General features: G+C 46.7%; 1 protein-coding gene across 2 annotated transcripts; it reads right to left on the bottom strand.

Moving 5' to 3' along the window:
* Positions 1–1,430: 1,430 nt before the first annotated feature.
* Positions 1,431–19,623, bottom strand: P3H4 (prolyl 3-hydroxylase family member 4 (inactive)). Of its 2 annotated transcripts, XM_054992224.1 has the most exons (8): positions 19,038–19,623; positions 11,668–11,817; positions 10,175–10,346; positions 9,325–9,453; positions 7,814–7,959; positions 6,661–6,744; positions 2,732–2,867; positions 2,115–2,213 (listed from the first exon to the last, which is right to left on the bottom strand). In XM_054992224.1, the coding sequence occupies exons 1-8, from the start codon at positions 19,581–19,583 to the stop codon at positions 2,200–2,202; spliced, it is 1,377 nt and encodes a 458-aa protein (XP_054848199.1). In that variant the 5' UTR covers positions 19,584–19,623; the 3' UTR covers positions 2,115–2,199. The 2 variants fall into 2 exon arrangements, with proteins under 2 accessions (XP_054848198.1, XP_054848199.1); XM_054992223.1 differs by lacking the exon at positions 2,732–2,867 and having other exon boundaries at positions 1,431–2,213.
* Positions 19,624–20,661: the final 1,038 nt, after the last annotated feature.

The following is a 20,661-nucleotide window of genomic DNA, read 5'->3' as shown; positions in this document are numbered from 1 at the left end:
GGAGTATATGAGTAATACAAGAGATTTATATAATAATAATTGTGCTTAAATACCCTCTTCTAGACAGATTAGTGTCCCACTCAGAGCGGTGAACAAAGTCAGTGTCATCATTATCTCTATAATACAGCTGAGGAGCTGGGGCTGAGAGGAGTGGTTTACCCAAGGCCACCTGGTGAGCTCATGACAGTCGTGGGATTGGAACCAGCAGAGTGCTGATTTGCAGCCCAGCCACTTAACCACTGTACTACAGTGGCTATATATACTTTTGGAGGCCCGTATGGGTTTCTTACTTGTTATTGGAAGAAGATTTAGCTATCACATACAAAGCCTTTCATGGCCTTGGTCCCTCGTATCTACAGGACTGCCTCTCCCCCTATGCTCTGCCACAGCAGCTTTGCTCATCTGAACAGGGCCTTCTACAGGTACCATCTTGCAAATGGGCAAAATCAGCAGCTGCTCATACACGTGCATTCTCTGTTGTGATCCCACCCACCCCCGCCTGAAGAGGTCAGGAAAGCTCCCATTCTCCTGGCTTTCTGCAAACTGTGGAAAACTATTGATGTGCTGTCTTTCCACCGGGCCTGTAAGATGGAGCTATTCCGCCAGGCATATGGTTGATGCTGGCTAGAGCCTCCCCGCCGGATGAATAGAGGAAAATCTGCCCTCCCTATCAGATGTATTCTCCGCCCAGCTTCTCTGTTAAACATCTGTGGAGAAGACTGGGTGGTGGATCCCTTTTTTGAGAAGTGCTGCCACATTGTTTTAAATATTTATAATACTTATGTGATTTTTTTTCTGTTTTAAAGTGTATATATATTTTTTCATGTTTTATATTGCATGTAATCCGCCCCGAGCCTGCTTATTGCAGGGAGGGCGGAATATAAATCGAATTAAATAAATAAATAAAACTGAATTATTCAAGAGGGCTTTTCTACACGAGATGCTTTGCTAAACAGATAGGGTTTATAGACTGGACTACTGTTCACTGTATGTTGTTGCAAGGATGCTCATACTGGGCAGTTCCTGTATCATTTAATATGTCGAGTTAAATTGCTTATATTTTGTTTCAGCTCTGTATCAGATTTCTGCTTGTTTTCAAATTTCTGCAATCCACATCCTATCCAGCTGTTGACTGTATTGACTTATACTATGTAATCCACCTTTAGTCTCAGTGAAAAAGGTGGACTACAAATAAATAAATAAGGCTAGATAACCTGTAAGACAACTGAAGCATGATTAGACTGACCTCCTGCTGAGCTCTATGAGATTTGGACAAATGAAAGCAAATCATCATACAACTGGAAAATGTTCATTAATAGGTAAGTGGACAGGTGCTAAAATGTATTATTTTGCAGGTTTTGCATTGTAGTCATATGTGAATATGCAAATAAAACAGGGGAGGGGGGGGGAGAAAAACCAGAAGGCAGCAGTAAAAGAACTGGGAAGTATTTTATTAAATTTTAGCTAACATTTTTCTTTGAAATCTGTACAAATGAAAACAAAAAATTAAATTAACCAAAAAACAAAATATTATCAAGGCAGCACTGTGAGGTTTAAAAAGACACTTGACAAGCCAGTTTGAACGTACCTATTATCCCCTTCAAGAACCAGGTAAGGAAGAAACCTATACCCATCAAGGACCCTATCGGAACCAGAGCAAAGCATGCTGGGAGTCTGGTTCCTGTCAGAAAAGGCTTTTAGGCAAAGGTGCATGGCTTATATTTGGCCCCATGGAGAGTTCAGCGGCACTGCAAAACTAGTTGTATAGCTCACCACTTCTTGTGCATGTGCTAATGTGGCTAGCCAAAGTCGCTACCTGAAGTTATGCTGACTGTGCCAAGGTTAAAGCCCAAAACCATTGCATGAAGGTCTGTTTCCAAGACTGCTCATGGGACAATTCTAGAAGTGAAGCACCATAGGACATTCAAACAGTGCTTCGGATTGGTGCAGCAGCGTTGGTGCCTGACCATTTCAATCTGGTGTGGAATTAAAGGAGCGAAGCTGGACCTTCCTGTGTCCCCGTCTTGCTGGGACATTAACATAAGAAAGGCCTGGAGAGAGAGGCCTCCCAAGGCAGGAAACATGATGGGAAATAGCGAGGGGAACACCTGCCAGCTCCAGATAAGCCCACTGCAACTTTGATGGGCACAAAGAATTAAGATGACCCCACACTGGCAGATGACGAGAGGACCATACCACTCACTCGGCCTTCTCTGTGGAGAAAAACATAGTGTGTTAAAAGATTTCTGCCCCACCCACCACTGCACAAAGACCATATGTGGACAGTTGCCTGACACCGCTGACATATTCAGAGGAAGCCATGCCACAATATGCTCTCTCACAGTTGCAGCCTCCAGGATCCATGCAGCATGCGCTCAACAGTCCACCCGGAAGTCTCAGAACTTGGAAAATGAAAGGGCAGGAGGCAGCATGACTGTGTACACACAGGGAATTGTAACAAAGCCCCCAACGTGCACAAGGAGCCACAGCAAAACTCAAACTCTCGTGTGATCACTTTCACAGGACTGCCGTAGCTCAGAAGCCAAGCTGAGCATCTACAGATGGGTGGACGGACAGATACAGACACACGGATGCAGGAAGAGCACATGGAAGATGCAACATGGAGGAGAGAGAAGCCATCGAACAGGAAGGGACATGAAGAGATCCCGGAGGAGGAAGCAGGAAGATGATGAAGCAACACAGGCCAGCCCTGCATCTTGCCCTCAATGACCTTCATCTGCTCTGTCGCCTTTGGATCGCGGCTCCTGCCACCACTGAGCCAGAAATCCTTCTTCGTAGTCACCAACCCCCTCAAACTCTGAATCCGATGGCAACTCTGAATCTGTCTCATCATCACCCACCTCTCCCTGAGGCAAGAAAGGAGAGTCAGTCATGAGAGAGCTTCACAGGTGGGCACATTTTATTAAAAACAATAATAAAGGAGAAAGGAACCCACAACCTTCTAGCCCTCATGGCTGTGAAAATGGCCCACACAGTGCCTGATGAAGTCTCAGGAGGTGTGTGTGTGTGGCTGGAAAGCCAAGCAATGATTTATAAACCATATTATCTGTAAATCAAGGCAGCTAGCCATATATAGGTTCTATGCTGTGGTTCAATTAACAAGCAAACAACTAACTGCTCAAACCTGAGGATTTGGGGCATCTGACGACTAAGAATGCCTCTCTTAGTGCAGCAGTTTCACACCATTATGGGTCGGGATTTCCTGACTGTTTATCCCAGCCCCCTAACCCTAGTCTGTTTATCTACAACATCTACTGCCTTTACTGTTCATTTTACACATTTGATATACTATTGCAGCTATAAATTTGTTCATTTTGGTGGTTCTGCAGGACTCTTTGTTTCTTATGACAGAGTCTCCCTTGAAATAACTTAATGCCTGTTTTGTGAAATGCACATTATCTGAATACCTGAAATGTCAGATTGCAAGGTTACCTTGAGGGAAGAAATGCTACCAAACCAGAAGACAGTGCTGAAAAAAAATGTGAGTTTTGGACCCAATGTGATTTTACACAGTCAGAAGGTACAATCCAAAGCAGGGTCTCCTATGACAATCTTAGTGGGCAAGAGCTTATGGGCACTCAGAGAGCCCCATGGCACATAAGGTGAGCAACATATTTTCTTTCTTTGCTTCAGAGTATTATGTCAAGGGGGAACTTGTGTACTTCACCTCTAGGGATACGTAGAGAGCCAGTGTCGTATAGCGGTTAGAGTGTCAGGTCAGGAGATGAGAGACCCAGGTCCAAATTCCCACTCTGCGATGCAAATTTGCTAAATGACCTTGGCCCAGGAGTCACAAACTGTCACCCTAACTTACTTGACAGGGTTGTTTTGATCATAAAATGGAGGAGAGGAAAACAATTTAAGCTGCTTTGGTCTCCCGCTGGGGAGAAAGATGGAATATAAATGAAGAAAATAAATGTGGTATCCAATACAGGCTTAGCATGTATACCACTTTATATAGGAGAAGCTAGAGATCCCTCTTTGCAGAATACGCTGAGGTATGGAAAAGAGAACGCATGCATCATTTGCACAGTCTGTTATCACCAGTACCTACTAAAGTACAAAGCAGCGTTTAGAGATGCAGGTCCCAGGGTGACGAGTGACAGGCATCAGTGCCTGGATTGGCAGCGGAATATCAATAAGACCAGGCTCAATGCACACAGTGGAAGGAGGTAGTAGAGTCGGGGGGGGGGGCGGGGAGGGGGTAATGTGGACTATACCACTCCAGTCTACAGAAAGGGGGGGCAGCAGTGGCAAGAAAGGCTAGGACCTCTCACCCTTTCAGTTCCAACTGACACGGAGGAAGTCTTTCTCCCCAAAATGAGATTTATTTACTTTAAATTCATTTAGAACATTTCTATCATGGTTTATTTTCTTGGACTCAAGGGAGATTCCCACCCCCTGCAGCTTGGAGTGACACAGTCCATTCTTCGTTTCAGGATTCTTTTGTTGCGCATGCAGAACAGGTCTAAGTTGTGCCAAATGAAGGATATCCAAATGTGCTTGATTTGCATGTGAATCATTTATACATAGTTATGCACATACATAATTTATTCACCCTGATGGCAGCCGGGAAGCGGGGAGGAGAGGAGTGAGAAAGATCTTGCCAGCAGCAGCTGAGTTCCACCTGGGCTAAGTTTGTCTTCTCCTTACAGGTACTAGAAAGCTTGAGTGTAGCAAGAGGCACAAGTCCTTGGGCATGAGGCAAAGGGCTCTTGGCCCATGGCTCACAGCTGGTGCCTTTGGATGAACCAGATACTGAATCATAACCAGCCGCAAGATATAGCTTGCTGGCTGGTTCGGTTTATTCATATTATATTTCTCTTTCTGCTGCTGTGAGGTGCTTTTGGTCCCTTTCGGATGAAAAGCAGGATACAAGTCTTTAAATAAATAAAGGCAGATTTCCACTTCAATTGTCTAAATAGGCCAACCCATGGAAATGATGAGGTCATGGAGGATTAGAGAGGATCGTGATGGCTTCATTTCCATGGTGGGAAGGGTTAGACAAGAGAAGTGGGCGTTATGAAGCACTGCACGCTGCCATGGTCTAAAGGAAGAGGCAAGGTATACAATTTAGACAGTCACACAAATTATTTTGAAAGGAATGGAAGGGAGGGTCTCAGGACTGGAAATTATGTTTCAGATTCACTTCCATACAAAGAACAAGGATTGTATGAATGATGCGTGGCACTTGCATGCAAGACATGGCTGGCTTGCCCACTAGACATCCCTAGGCAATTGCCAAGGGCACCAGTCTGTGCCCAAGATAGCAGGGTGCCAAGCTGCCCTCCCAGGGTGTCATGGGATCAGCCACAGTCCTCAGCTCCCCTGGGTGCTGCTTCCCACTGATGCATCGAGGCATCTGGATCCTTCCCCCATTGTTGGGGCCAGCAACTGTGGAGACGTCACGTGCAATAAGTGGCAACCCCAGGGTGCTGCTGGGGACTTTCCTTGTCACTAGATCTGGGTCCAGTGCCATAGCAGCAAGCCCCAGCCAGAGCAACCTGAGTGGGGGCTGCTTCCCCATGCCATGTGGTGGGGAGGGAGTAACTCATTCACCCAAGGTACCAAAAATCCTTGGGCTGGCTGTGCAAATTTTATTTTAACTAGGGTTCATTTGAGAAACTGGGATTCAGCTCACACATGATCATTCAAACACTGGTTTGCCTTGACAAATGCTGGTTTGCTCCAGCCAGGTATCTCTGGAGCCAGGGATTTTGGGTGAGGGCAGTGTTGGGGATCGTCAGTATTAAGTCAGAATGCCCACATTCATATATCATGTTTAGCCATACTTAAGACTGTGGTTAAGTGCATGCCTATATCTGAATCAAGCTTGACCACAGCCATCCAGACCAGAACCAACTTCAAGTCATGGTTTCAGACCCTGCTTTGATGGACCTTAATCAACCATGGTTAGTGGAGAGGCTTGCATTTAGACAATCAAGCTAATGAGAGCTGGTTTGATTAAACCGTGGTTTTGTGTTATGTCTGAACTAAGCCACTGAGAGAAATTCCTATTTCCCACCTCTTCTCCCTTGCAATCTTGGGGACCCTTCCCCCACCTTCAATCCCCAGATATGGCTAACTCAACCATTTATGGAGAAAATGCTTTTGTATAGTCCATGAAAGTCCCTCAACACTGAAAAAGCCAAGCTTAGCTCTGTTCTGTTTGGAGTTCCAAAGCAACAGTGAAATCCTTTATATTAATACCTCACCTTTGGGTGAGGTGGTGTAGCTCAGTGGTAGAACATTCACCTGGCATGTAGACGGTTCCAGGTTCAATCCCCAGCATCTCTGATTAAAACACTCAAATAGCAGGTGATGTGAAAAACCTTCGCTTTAGACCTTGGAATGCTGCTGCCATTCCGAGTAGGCAATACTGTCCTTGCTAGAAATAGGGTCCAACTCAGTATAAGGCAGCTTCATGTGTTCATGTATTCACCTGTCCTCCCAGATTCAACAGGTGAGGTGTGTGTGTGCCATTTTACTCTTAGCAACAACATTCAGCGGTTGTCCGGCTGAGAAAAAGTGACAGATTACCCAACCGGCTCAGTGGATGAATGGGAGACTGGAACCCGGCTTTCCCCCGGTTCACTCCCCACATCACTCTAGGCCAGCCAATGTCCTCTGACCTCTTACCTCATCATCTGACTGGAGGTACAGCCTGGCAAACTCCAAGAGGTTTTTTTGTGCAGATGTTTGGTTGTGATACCGTGAAGCCTCCTAGGGAGAAGGGAGGGAAGACACAAAGTACATTTTTAGCCTGAGACAGAATCAATGCTAGCTGGGAAGGGAGATGTTATCTGTCGAGATAACCTTGGTTGCAGACCTTGTATGCTGGGTCTAACCACTGGGATGCAATAACTTTAGACTGGCTGCCCTCCAAAGCCACCTGGCTGTTCACAAGACTTCTGTTACCAGCTGCCGTGTTTCAGACTCGAAGCCAAATGAAGAATTTGTTCAAGAACAACACACACATCCATGTGTGCAGCTGCAGTTCAGCATGTGGAAGTGCATGCCCCTTGCACATCCAGGTGGCTCCCAGGTGTTGAAATTCAGTGATGCCTCTCTTCTCCTCCCTGCAAAGTTGTCCTAAAAACGTTCATTTTTCAAGAGGCCTTTGACTTAACCCTTTAACTCTCATCTCCCCCTTTTTGTACATATGTGAATCCTGGGGTTGCCAGATGTGCAAAGGAACAGGAAATTGGGGAAACCTGAACCAGCTGAACAAGACTTGGGGCTAAACATCTGCCTCTTCCCTTTTTGGACGGGCAGATGTTTAAGAGAATGCTAGACTGGTTGAACCTTAGATCTAACTGAGCCAAAAAACAGGACACCATCCGTAATACTGCGTTCCCCACACCCAAGCATTCCCCCCCCCCTGCTCTATTCAAGCTGCCTCGTGCCGCTGCATCCTGACGCCCACTTTTGCTACATCTCTCCCACCTCCTGTGTAGGATATAAAGGTTCAGGGATCTCCATTCCTACTTGTAGCTGATGAAAGGGACTTTCCCTCTTGAAAGCTTATACCCTGGAAATCTTGGTGGTCTTTAAGGTGCCACGGGACTCAAATTTTGCTATAATACTTTTTGTTAGGACCAACCAAAAGACACATGACAGCGCACGGCCTTTCATGTTCAACTTGAAATCTCACACGCTCTTACATACCATTTAATTGGTCCTAATAAAAGGTGTTATGTAGACCGTGTCCTGTTTTTTGGATTTTATGCTGGGACTCACATAACAGCTAACAACTTCTCTCTAGGAAGTCAGCCCTCGCTCCTGCGCTCACCGGCCGTGGGTTGAAGTCCTCCTCTTCCAGGTGCCAGCGCTCACGGTAGAAGCGGTAATAGACCAGGTTCTGCTGCATGACCTCATCCCTGGGGTCAAAGAGCATGTAGCTGGCCACACTCTGAACTGCGTTCTTGATGTCATTCACTGTGCGAAGAAGAATAGACCAAATTAATGGGAAAGACATCTTGGCCAAGTGCTGATTTTCTTGTAGCCACCGAGGCTGCAGAGGAAGTGCAGTGGCAATGGTGCTTCCATGTGGCAGGTTTCCCTGCCTTTTCCCTGCTCCAGTCCCATCCACTGACCATTCCCCACACAAGCGGGAGCTCTACTAGATTTTTTGAAAAATCAGTCATTGACAGATCCCCATAATGTTAACACTACAGTAGAATATCAATTTTAAAAACTTTATGGGGAGGCATTGTGCAGCATGATTTATGCAATACATTTTGGAGGGAACAGGGAAAGCCCCACAGTGGAGATGGGGGAAAGGGGAATTGAGAAGGGGAAATGGTGCTCATGCCGGCGGGATAAGAAAAAATGCACTTTCCCATTCATCATGGCTCTGCTGTGATCATTCCAAAAAGACTGTAATAAAAAGGTCATCATAAAGTTTTGGAGAGATTGCAGGAAAACTGAGGGAAGCTTGAAGGTGCACAAGAACACTATGGTGCTGTGCACAAGTGAGGAAAAACCCGCCTCCCATCAGCACCAAACATGGACCAATGGGCGGACGAAGGCTAGGCACCCTCAGAATGCCTCTTCCCAGACGCCAGCTCTATCCTGACCCTAGCCATAAACTTCAGCTTTGTGCCTGCCAGCATTTCACAAAGGATGGTTGTAAAATCAGCTCATAAAAACATGTCCTGAACAATCTGCTTCCTACCCCTCAGTCTTTTTTCAGTTTCGTAACATCTAGCCTGAAGAAGAATTCTGGTGAGTTCAAAAACATGTACAATGTTTTGTCTCAACTTGGTCATATTAAAAGGTTTCCCACAGATTTTGTTCTTGGCTTTGGATTTTCTGTGAACCAACTTGACTTATTACAACTTTATTCTTCCATACAAGCCAATATGTTCTGCATGTGTAAAGCCTTTATACAGGATACAATGTTTATTTACAGAGCCTGGCCAACTGGAAGAGGAGTGGATGGTTTCAGCCCCTGGGTTAGTGTCTGGAAAATACAATGGCCTCTAAGACACTGAGCATTTCTGCTATAAGCAAAGTGAAGCACATGCAGTTGCATAACTGGCTCTCAATGGCTATACATATGATCTTACAACATGATGACCAGGTGGAACCTCCATGTCCAGAGGCAGTATACCCCTGGAGTAAACAACATCCTATGGAGGAAAGAAATTTGGGGGGTTCTGCCTTAGGACATAGAGTATTGGATGAAGGCCTGTCTCAGGTCTCCTTAAACAAGAGGATTCGGTAACAACCACTCTGCTAGGCACCAGTGGACCTGAATCCCCACTGTGTCCCCACAACAACCCTCTCCCACGGACTCACGCTTGTAATATGCAAACTGAAGGTAGTGATACATAGTGGCTACAAACTTCTCCACAAAGTAGCCACCTACGTTTGGGGTCAGGTCAGCCTCACAATCCACTTTGCACTGTAGGACTTCGACAAAGTGATCTGGATGGGTGGGAGCGGCAGGAGGAAGAAAAGAAAAGAAATTTTAAACCTAAATAAATACAGGCCTCAAGCTCTCCAGATCTCTTCTCTGGAATGCTTATGGCACTTTCCCATGTATTCCACCTCCACCACTTCCCCAGTTTCTAGGACAGGTCTGGGTTTGCCTTCAGGGGTTCCCATTTAATTTAGCCTTCCTAAAAGGACCAAATGACAGGTTCATATCTAAAGAGAGGGATGCAAAGGCTGAAGAAAGCCTGCCTTGTGGTTTCAAAGCCCAGCTCCCTAACCCAGAGATTTACCTGCAAAGCCAATAGTGCAATCCTAAACAGAGTTATGTCTTTCTAAGCCCACTGACTTCAATGGATTTAGAAGAGGGCAACTCTGCTCAGGATTGTGCTGCAAATGACCTGCAAGGCACTTCTTTTTTGCTTGCCCTGTAGAACCATAACTACCCTACATCCACTGAACTGAACATCTGCATATTTTAAAAGAATATTCTGCTGTCTCTCCCCGCAGCCTTCCTCAGTCTGATTTGTTAAGAAATGGATTTAACTGGAAAACCGTATTTTTTCCAAGTTTCTCCTCCTCACCCTCAATTCTGCTTACCTTGATCCATGAAATCCCTGCCACTACCAGAAACTTAAGAAGAACAGAGCTAGGAGGGATTGTCATGCCCAAAGACAATGGCTGGCCTCTCTCTAGCATCCATCTCTGCCTTTACCTGCAATGGCTGGGTAGAAATCCTTAAAGTCACGAAGCTCGTAGCTGCCTTCGCAACCAGCCAGGCAGTTCTCATAGATCTTGTAGTACTCAGCTAATGCATGCTCCATGTCTGCAATGCTGCTCCGAAAATCCCCACTGTTATACAGCTTCACAGCTCGAACAAAAACGGTCTGCAAGCAGGAGGAAGGGGAAGGTCAGAGGTGATGTTCAATAAAGGAGCCCCACTGCCTCAAGCTCAGCTGGCCATCCACTCCAGAGTTCTAACAGGGACCAATCAGAATTCCATCCACAGCTCCGTTTTCATCCTGTTGGCTACATGTTTACCCTGTGCTTCTTCCAAGAAGCTCAGGACAGTGTACGTATTTCTCCCCAGGTGCATGGTATTCTCACAATTATCCTGTAAGGTAGGTTAGGCTCTGAGAGTGTGGCTGGTCCAAAATCATGCAGTGAGCTTCTATGACTGAATGGAGATTTGACCTTGGATCACCCCCATGTCCATCACTCTCACCAATATACCTCACTGGTTCAGAATTCCAGCATTCTTAAGGAAGGCACACCAATCCCTTCTTGTTAGGGTGCTGCACCTGGCAGCCAGGGGTGACCAGTTTTTGAAAACAGATAATTTGTTTCTGGCTATGTAGGTTAGGAGCAACCAAAAGAATCTCTCTCCACAGCCATGAAGGCCACTGACCTGGAATTTTAATATCCATTCTTGAAATTACCTCTGTGGTGTGCACAAGGAAGGGTAGATCCCCATTTCAAAACAGCTCCTGCAGCAACATTTCCTCCCGGTGGATCAAGCCCCATTTCCGTTGCATGTTGCTGGTTCTGTGGGAGTGCAGAATGCTGACTGGCTGACAGCTTTGATCCTTTCTCAAGAGTGGTTTTGTATTTTATGAATGGACTGTTTAAGCATGGCACGGACATCTATGCATTTATCTGTTTGTTCAGCACCTTGTTCCTTTTAAAAGCAGAACCCATTTGCAAGACTGCTCTGAGAGAGTGGAGGGACTACAGTCACTCATCAATCATGCTCTGCACAGTCAGCCACCAGCCAATCAGCATTCTGCATTAGCTCTGTTGCAGAAACCAACAGAACCGTTTTCCTTCTGCTCGGTCCTAGAGGGGAAGGCATACATATGTCGACAATATGGTGAACGTGCTTCCAGAATGCTGTGGCGACTGTTTCCCATGTACACCTCCCAAATCTCCTTGTCTGTTATTCACTAAGAGAGAACATTAATTATCCCCCGAGCAGCATTTCTGCGATTGCAGCTTCTGAGTTGCCACTTGGTGGGAGGTCTGTTATTTGGCACACCACTCTTTGGCGACTACGGAGGCCAGAAGCAGCCAACAGAAAAACCACAGTCTGATGACCCAGATCACAGCATCCACACCTTCCAAGTCTCCTGCCTGTGGGCTTACGCTACCACAATCCATAACACCTCTCTCCCTCTCCTTTCCCATATTTCAAACCTTTCCCCCATTCACCTCATACGGCTGTGCTTCCAAGTCTACAAGGTATTCATCCACGTCCACCATAGTTTTGTAGTAATTCAGGTACCTCTGAGTCACCTCATGCTTGGGATTCTTCTGCAGGAAAGTGTGAGCCGCGGATACAGCTTTCTCGACCTTATTTGCCTGAGAAAAATACAAAGAGAGGAGTCACCTTACAGCATACAGAAGCCTGCGTGGGATCACACTCCCCTCCCAAAGTCACACACACAGGGTTGTATCCAGCACAAAATTTCCACTTGAGGTAGAGCTCTTGTGCAAAAGGAAATGCAAGAAAATGACCACAGTAGCTGCTTGCTCAAAGTCAAGTTTATTGTATCTCCACTTGCATTTCTAATTGCACCAGATACTGTGCAACCGAATTCTGGACACCTTAAAATATAGGGAGGAAAGCACTAGATGTTGTGCAAAATCCTGAACAAGCGGAACTGCGCTATGTCCATTTGTGTTTCTGCGTATACATTGCTGGATCCAATAATGCTGAGCATGTCTGATTTGATGCAACATGGAAGGATGCACATCCAAACAGTGCAATGTGAAAGGGGGCAAACCAACTGCACACATGAATTTATTAGTAGCCATTAGCAGAGTGTCAGATCACCAGCTGGGAAGACCTAGGTTCAAATACCAACTCAGCCGTGAAGTTTTCTGGGAGATGTTAGGCCAGTTCCTCTCCCTCAGCCAAAACTACCTTACAAGGTTGTCATGAAGATGAAATGGGGAAGTAAAAGCCATTTATACCATCTTCAGCTATTTGGAGAAAGGATAGGATACCAGTCTGCTAGACAAATAAATATATGCATGTACATGCCACATTGTATGAGAATGTCTACATGTGCGGCACAAAAGGAATGTACCAGCCTAAAAACTATCCGTAAAACAGAGCACACCGTTCAACAGCTAGTAAGAAAAATATCTTTGCACACATCATTGGTAAGACAAGCCAGTATGCCCAGAAGAGAAGTGAGTATGCCCATGACTGAGCACACAGGACTTGCCCTCTAGTACTAGAGGTCCGAAACATAGGAATGAAGTCTATGTGCACACATTTATATGTGTAGGTGCTGTGCTCACATTTGGGAGAACACATACAGATGGGGTGGGTGGAGCTGCACATGCACTCGTTTCTCTCTGCATAGGTTGGGTTTCAGGCCAGGCCAGCCTCCAAATACCAAGCTTGCACACACTTAGGATCTGGGTGGTATAGTTGTTAGAGTGTCAGACTAGGAGTTGGAAGGTCCAAGTTCAAATCCCCAGTCAAGCATGAAGCAAACTGGGTGACCTTATGCCAGAGGGCATGGCTTGCAGGTTTGCCTTCCACCCCCTTTCTTTTTAGAAATTTAAGGGGCATCTCCAAGCCAACTCATCCAAGTAAGTTGCCAACCTTCTGGTGGAGACTGGAGATCTCCAGGAATTACAGCTGTTCTCCTGATGACAGAGATCAGTTCCCCTGGAGAAAATGGCTGCTTTCGAGGGCGTTATACCCTGCTGAGGCCCCTCCCCAAACTCCACTCCTCAATATCCAGGAATTTCCCAACTCAGAGCTGGCAAACCTAAGGCATGACCAGGGCTTCCCATTAGGATTAACAGTCTAGGGGAAAGGCCTCCTTCACAGCTGATTAACTTCAAGCCCTCCCCCCCAGGCTGCTCACTGCGGTGGGCCTGTCCAGGCAGGTCGTGGTATGGCTGTTTTCACCAGCCACGTGGAAGGCTTTATATATTCCATGACCACATAAGGCAAACACCAAATTTCATTTCACAGGCAGAATCCAATGTTTCAGCTGTGGCTTCTTGCGAGGGGAAAACACGTTTCTGGTACTTAAGGCTGCCAGCGTAGATTGAAAATGTCTAGTGACATTTCAGAAGCCGGAGTGGCAAAGTGGCTGCATCTTTGTAAAATATTACGACATTGTTGTGGAAATGTCCTCGATATTGATTGTACTAATTTCACACTATGTAATCCGCCTTGAGTTTCAGTGAGAAAGGCAGACTATAAATGACATGAATAAATAAACAAATAAATAGAATCAGATTTCTAATAATAAAGCCCCTTCTCTAGCTTTTGAGATTTTAGCAAGCATGTTCCACATACTTTCAAACCTCCTTTCTTTCTCTCTCTCTCACACACATATATATATACACACTCTCTCTCACACACAGAGACACACATACAGAGATTGATTGATTGATTCTCAGAATGCTAAAGCCCCTAGTCATTACCAGTATAATGCAGAAATCTGATACTGTAGCATGGCTTGAAGTGGGTTTCCTAGTCCAGAGGAAAAGCAAAAAGCACGGTTTGCCATTTTGGTCATTGCAGCAGGACAAGGGAATTTGAAACCAAAACTGCTGTGCAAGAAAGAAGGGAGTGTGTCTACCTATGGCTTGCAGCTGATTCTTCAGACTGCGGCTGCTGATTTGAAGGACAGTCTAAGCCGAGTCACCATAAAATCAGACAAAGACATTTGCTCATAGAGAAACTATTCCAATGATCTGGCTTTTTCATTGCTGATTTCTATCGCTATTAAATACTGAGTTCCTGAGTCAGCAGCACCACGGACCTACTGTTTAAATCATGCCTCCAGCACCAGTCATTTCTTTATACACTATCTTAGGAATACTGGAAAAACAGTTTGTGTAACTTTTCATTCATTAAGGTTTCTTTACCCCCCCCCCCCACTGGCCTACCATGGTGCCAAAGGCCAGAATGCTAGCATGGAGAGTAAAGCTGATCTCTGTTGCTCTGGGACAGAAAAACAAGCCAGCCTTTTGGGGAGATATTTTTCAGCCTGTGCCTGCTACCCTCTAGCAAATACTAACCTCACATGTTCCAAATTATCTCTGTAACACTGTGGTGCAAGATTATTTGAGAGCAATAAGGTCTAGAAACATACTCTCAATTAAAAAAAAAAGATTTGTTCTACTGGCTGTTTGCAGTGGGCTATGACTTGATTTTGGAAGGTTCAATTACACCCATGTGGAATGCTGGGTAATATTAGCTCATAAAGAAAGGATGAGAAGCCTGGAATATGATGCAGCAAAGACTCCACCCTTCCTGCCCTTTCACCAGCCATTTTTCAGTGCTTCCATTTAATTCTTAAATTTTCTAAAATCTGGCCTGATGAAGAGTCCTGGTGTGCTCAAAAGCTTGCACAAAGTTTTGTGGCAACTTGGTTGGTTCTAATAAAAAGTATTACACAGATTTCACTCTCATTTTGGATTCTTTGTGTACCAATATGGTTGTACAACTTATTTCCTGTCTTCATGAGCCACCCAATGCAATTTGGAATGAATTGTGGACAGAGTGTAATTGGAAGCAACCGTTTCCAAAGCTCACCTACTACCCCTGAAATATAAAAGCTGTAATGCAGAGGGTATCCTTCTGTGCATGTACAAAGTATATTTTCCTTTCTTCTGAGCAATCATCCTGAGCAGTCATTTCTTAAAAAATAGACATGCCTAAAACATACTAGGATAGATCACAAAGGTGCCTTTCTATATGTTTACAATCAAACTAATCAGAACCCACCCACCCCACCTCCATCTCTGGGTTTAGGAATTGAGCTTCCTGATCACAGAATGTAGCATTCATACAAACTTAAGCCTATAGGCACATCTTTTTAAATACTTGTAGATATTCATGAAATTCCAGACAGTATCCTTATTTTGAAGTAATGGGATCCAAGTCTAAACTACAGCATCTTTCCAGTGCCAGTTTGGTCTTCAAGCAAAAAAGAGTGTTTGAAATAGAGGAGTGTTTGGGTCCCTATTAGGGAGAAAGGTGGGGTCTAAATGCAGTAAAGAAAAGAATAACTTTTTTTCACCACTGAGTGGGTGTGGAGAGTGCCTTCAAGGCACAGCTGGTTTACAGCAAGCCCTGGTGGTCATGGCAAGAGACTAACAGAGGTGGTTTGCCATTGCCTGCCTCTGCAACCCTGGTCTTCGCTGAAGGTCTCCCATCCAATTACTAAACAAGGCCAACCCTTAGTTTCTGAGATCTGACAAGATCAGGCTCACCTGGGCTATCCAGGTTGGGGTTCACCACTGAGGAACCATAGCCAAACTTACATATCACAGCTCCCAGGTGAGAATACAACCATGGGATCCTCTTTGTTCAGAACTTCAGCATTGTGCAGTATGGACTGTAACTCTCCACTTGGTAATTAATTACCCTATTTCTATTTTTTTAAGGCTACCTAGACTGAATGATTGCAAAGGTATAACCACAAAACATGATGGCTGAAACGGCTAGGTTTTAGAAGAATGGCCTGACGTGTCCTCCAGCTGGCCAGAGGAGGTAGGGTTTTGCGTGTGTGTTTGTGTGTGTGTGTGAGAGAGAGTGAGAATGAATTTGGGTGGGAGAGATTGGAAGTCAATACAAACAGCGGCCATACAGAGGCCAGTTTCATTTGCTTCCTACGATGCTGCATTTTTTTCCACAGCAAATGTCTTGCCTTTACTGTCCCACCACATTCAAGCCAGTAGACTGGCTCAGAGCAACATCCTGCTACCCAAAGAACTCTGCAGCCATCCCCCACCCCATATCTTGCACTTTTACACCTGGAGTATTTCCAGGTTTTGAAGACTGCACAAAGAGAGGCAAGCCTGCCAAGGAAGAACGGGGCCCAGGGAGGCTAAGCGAATGGGGTCTCTGTGCAATGGGGGCTGCCTGGGAAGGCAGGAATCTGGATGCCGAGGACGTGGCAGTGGAGCGCCTCTGGTACAGGAAGGCTGGAGGGGGGGAACCTACTTCATTGGTGAAGGAGGTGGGGAAGAGAGAGGGGGAGGAGAGAATGGTAAAGACCAGGAGCCGCTGACAAAGACATGGCTTGCTCATCTGAAATCCTGCAGCAGGCGCCCCAGGTTTAAAGGGCCAGCGTGCTGGAAAACAAGATGGTTTCATTTGCAAAGATACAGGCACACGAAAAAGAAAGTGAGATGTTTCCATGGGAAAATGTAGCATCTTTGGCTGCCAGACAGACAGGGATGGAAAAATCCCATTTTGAGTGACAAAAGCTGCTTCACATGTACAATGGTGTAATATTTACAGCTTGGACAAGGCCCAGGGAGTCCCATTTAAATCCTCACTCACCATGAAAGGGAGCTTGGGCCAGTCATTCAATCTCAGCCTAACCTACCTCCCAGGGTTGTTGTGAGGATAAAATAGAGGAAGAGGAGAGAGCCATGCATGCTATTCTGAGCTTCTTAGAAGACAGACAAGATAAAAGTGCCCCAAATACACCAACAGAATGCATGCCTTTGTGCAAGTTTGCAAAACAAACCCCCAAATGCACCCCTATGGATCATTATATTGGGTGTGTGAACAAAGCCAAACTCTCCAGGGCAAGAATGCCAGATGAGATGTTTCCTTTGTGAAGGGGTCCAGATTTTGAGAGGGCTTTGAACCCCATATGGAGACTGAATTGCACTGAGGACCCAGCAACTGAAATTCTTGCTCAAGGTATTTTACTTCCAGGTGATAGAAGCTGTACTGCTCAGTTTAGAGATAGTCCCAAAGACAGAAAGACTTCCGAGTACAGCTTAACAAGATGTGCAGAGATGTCGCTACCACGTTGTGAATTAGATTACTCTTACAGGTCATAAAGCAGGATGATTTGGGAGCTTAGCTTTGTAGACACATGATGTATATCACATGAAGCTGCCTTATGCTGAATCACATCCGTGGTCCATCAAGATCAATATTGTCTACTCTGACTGGCAGTGGCTCTCTGAAGTCTCAGACATTTTCCCCATCACTTACTAAATGGTCCATTTATCTGCAGAAGCCAGGGATGGATCCTGGGACCTTCTGCATGCCAAGGAGATGCTCTACCACTGAGCCATGGTCCCTCCTGGGAGCACATCTTAAGCATTCTACAGACAACTTTGGGCTCTAATGCAAGGATCAAGAAACTATTAGCATGGAAATTGACCTGCTGTTCAGTGGAAGATAAGGTTTTTATTTTTTGTCCTTTGAAGCACTGAGGGGGATTTGGCTCACAGGCAGAATGGCTCTGGTTGAAAGATGCTGGGGGAACAGCCAGGAGGGAACGGCTTTTGCCAGTCAGTCCTACAGAGACCTGTGACATCTGACAGGCTGCTGCTGAAAACAGGAGACTGGACTACATGGACCACTCCAACAGGGCTGCTCTGATGGTCTACAGGAGGACCTTCTTAGGACCTGTCCCTGTATTCAACACTTACTTCGTAAAGCAAGAGCTGCTAAACCTCAAATGTCTTTGGAGACACCACATACATTTGGTGACATTTTGACTGGTGCTGAATAAAAGGTAGGGCACAACTTTTGTTTCCAATTTTTCCCTGAAGATCAGTAGGATAACCTATGATACAGAACCCCACCCCCCTCCAAGCATGGGGACTCCTTAGTTAGTCAGCACTCTGTAGCGGCTCAGGAGTCCTTTAGTCCATATGCTTCAGGGCTGAACTAAAGCATTGCATGCTAAGACTCAGCTCTGATTTAAATTATGCCCAGCCTATGGCATACCCCAGGGGTGGTCTTAGTGATTCTGGGGCTCTGGACAACAGTCTGGAATACAGCTCCAGAATAACTGCCCTCGCCCATGTGAGGAGGGTGGGGGCTGTTGCCAGAACCTGACTGCTCAAGTGTTGGATGGAATGAGCATGTGACTGTCGCTGAGAATGGGCCAGCCTGTGGTCCGGCAAGAACAGGTATAAGCAGTGGGGCAGGAGCCTGCCCTTTTTCTTCTTTCCCTCCTCTGTCAGAGGCAGAGCTGTGGGCAGTCAGGGCCTCCCCAGCATGGGCCCAGGGCAGCTGCCTCTATTGCCTGTTGGTTAAGACCGCTGCATAGGTACCTGGAAATCTGCTCCACACTTATTACAATGATTCAGAGTAAGCCAGCCTATGTACAAACTTGCCCATGAGAAACTGGGTAACCCAGACTTCCCTCCACTATGCCAAGCTGCCACATCCGTTCCAGGCCCTTGGACAGGGGCTCTCAGCTGAACAACTAGCAAGGGGTCATTCTCTGCTACTGTGCACCCTCTGCCCCCACCCCAGTTTGTAACTTGGGTCATAAGAGTCAGCTGAAGGGCTGGCGCATCTGCCCGAACCACCCCAACTTACAGTGAAAAACAGCCGACTTTGGTCTTTAGAGCGCCACCGGGCTCCTGTTCGTTCATACTGCGACAAGCTGTCCCTTTGGAATGATCCTGCGCAGAATAAAACAGGAGTCCGACGGCACCTCAAAGAATAACGGCGTTTCTTCCAGTACAGGCCCCCGTCACTTCCACACCTGCCCGACGCCCTCGACGGGCTCCGAGCGGAGTGACCGTGCAGAGGGTCGCCCCTTTGCCTCGCCGCTCACCTTGTAGAGCGCGTAGTGCAGGTAGAGGTAAGGAGTGCGGCGCTGGAAGGCCCGCAGGGTCTCGGCGGGCGGGTAGTGGAGCTGGAAGGCGGGCAGGCTGCGCTTGCATTCCCGCAGGCAGGAGGCGCGCTGGAGGACGCGCCCGAAGAGCTCCATCTCCCACTGCCACTCGTCCGGGGCGCCATCGGCGGGCTCCGAGAGCGCTCCCGGGCCGGGGCCAAGCTCTTCGAGCCAGCGGTCGCCCAGCGCGGCGGACTCCCCGGCGCCTTGGCTCCGCGCGCATTCCTTGTGGCAGTGTGCCTCGCTGTCGCGGAGCAGGCGGTGGAGGCGCAGGCTGGCCTCCAGGTAGCGGACGCTCTCCTTCCAGCTCTCGCCTTCGTACTGCTCCAGCGCGTACGCGTAGGCGCTCTGCAGCGGCATCAGGTCGGCTTCGGGAAAGCCGCGAAAGCTGTACTTCTCGTACTGCGCGCCGACCCGTGCAGGCGCCGTTGCGGCCGCCAGCAGCAGGCCGGCCAGCAGCAGCAGCCCCCGGCTCCGCCGCTCCATGCCCTCCCTGCGGCCGGCCGCCTGCTTCCCCGCAGCTGCTCGGCCGCTCGGAGGCCCATCTGGAGTCTCCGGGAAGCAGGGGGAAGGAACGCAGGAGGCGGGCCCGGGCGGATCCCGCAGGGTCTTAGAGCGGCTGACGAGCTCGCGTCTCTTCTCCGGATTGCCCTCGCAGGCCTTGATGCGTTAAAGAGTCGACGGATGTTGGCGTCTTCCGAAGCAGGCCTGCATCCTCAGCCTGGAGTTGGATCGTATTGATTTACATTGTGTAATCCGCCTTGAGTCTCAGGGAGAAAGGCGGATTATGAATAACGTAAATAAAACAGCTAGATCCAGGTCCAATATCACCTAAAAGACTAACTAGATTTCCAAGGTACGGGCTCCCTTAGTCGGAAAAATAAACTCAAACCTGGACACAGGTAACAAACCTTTCATCAGACTCCCCAACCGTATCTATCTGCATCTGCACATAACCCACTAGCTATTGCGCTATAACAATTGTTCCTGTCTCGATTTCTCTTTTGTCGAAACAGGAAAATCGGCTGCAAACCATTGCAGCTGGCTTGCCTCGATACTGCACTGCCCAGATTCAGCCCCTAGCTCAATGGTACTTCATTCTTTTTCCAGGAGGGAGGCATGCATCGTTCTTCTCCGCCTCCATTTATCCTCACAGCAGCCCTGTGAGATAGGTTACGTGGAGAGGGAATGACTGGCTCAAGGTAACTTCATGACTGTGTGGGAATTCTCGCCTATCCTGTTTTTAACAAATATATTGGCGGGAGGGGGGGAATTAATTTTGTCTTGTTTAATTCAATTCTATTTTGGAAGATCCAGTCTGAAATCACACAGAAATTGTAAAAAAATAATAATTGCTATGCAACTGTAAAACTGCTATGCAACTGTAAAACTGTAAAACAACCTTCCTGCATAGGCACCAATAACTCCACAATAAGAGTAGTGACAATCACTAGGCGGTATGCTGTGCAGCAGAATGAAATTCAACTCCAGCAGCACCATTTTATTTATTTATATTTTATTTATTTTACTTCAGTTATACCCTGCCTTTCTGCTCACATCATTT

Source organism: Eublepharis macularius, chromosome 12, assembly GCF_028583425.1.
Source record: "Eublepharis macularius isolate TG4126 chromosome 12, MPM_Emac_v1.0, whole genome shotgun sequence".
In the NCBI taxonomy this organism is placed as follows: domain Eukaryota; kingdom Metazoa; phylum Chordata; class Lepidosauria; order Squamata; family Eublepharidae; genus Eublepharis; species Eublepharis macularius.
This window is presented reverse-complemented; position numbering and strand designations above follow the sequence as displayed.

Bases quoted from the DNA above. Each gene is read 5' to 3' on its own strand.
- P3H4 (XM_054992223.1), bottom strand. From the start codon at position 19,583: ATGGAGCGGCGGAGCCGGGGGCTGCTGCTGCTGGCCGGCCTGCTGCTG. The intron at 11,818-19,037 runs GTGAGCGGCGAG...TATTTTTCTCAG, and splicing joins TGCACTACGCGCTCTACAAG to GCAAATAAGGTCGAGAAAGC. The intron at 2,214-6,660 runs GTAAGAGGTCAG...TTTTCTCCACAG, and splicing joins ACCTCCAGTCAGATGATGAG to AGAAGGCCGAGTGAGTGGTA.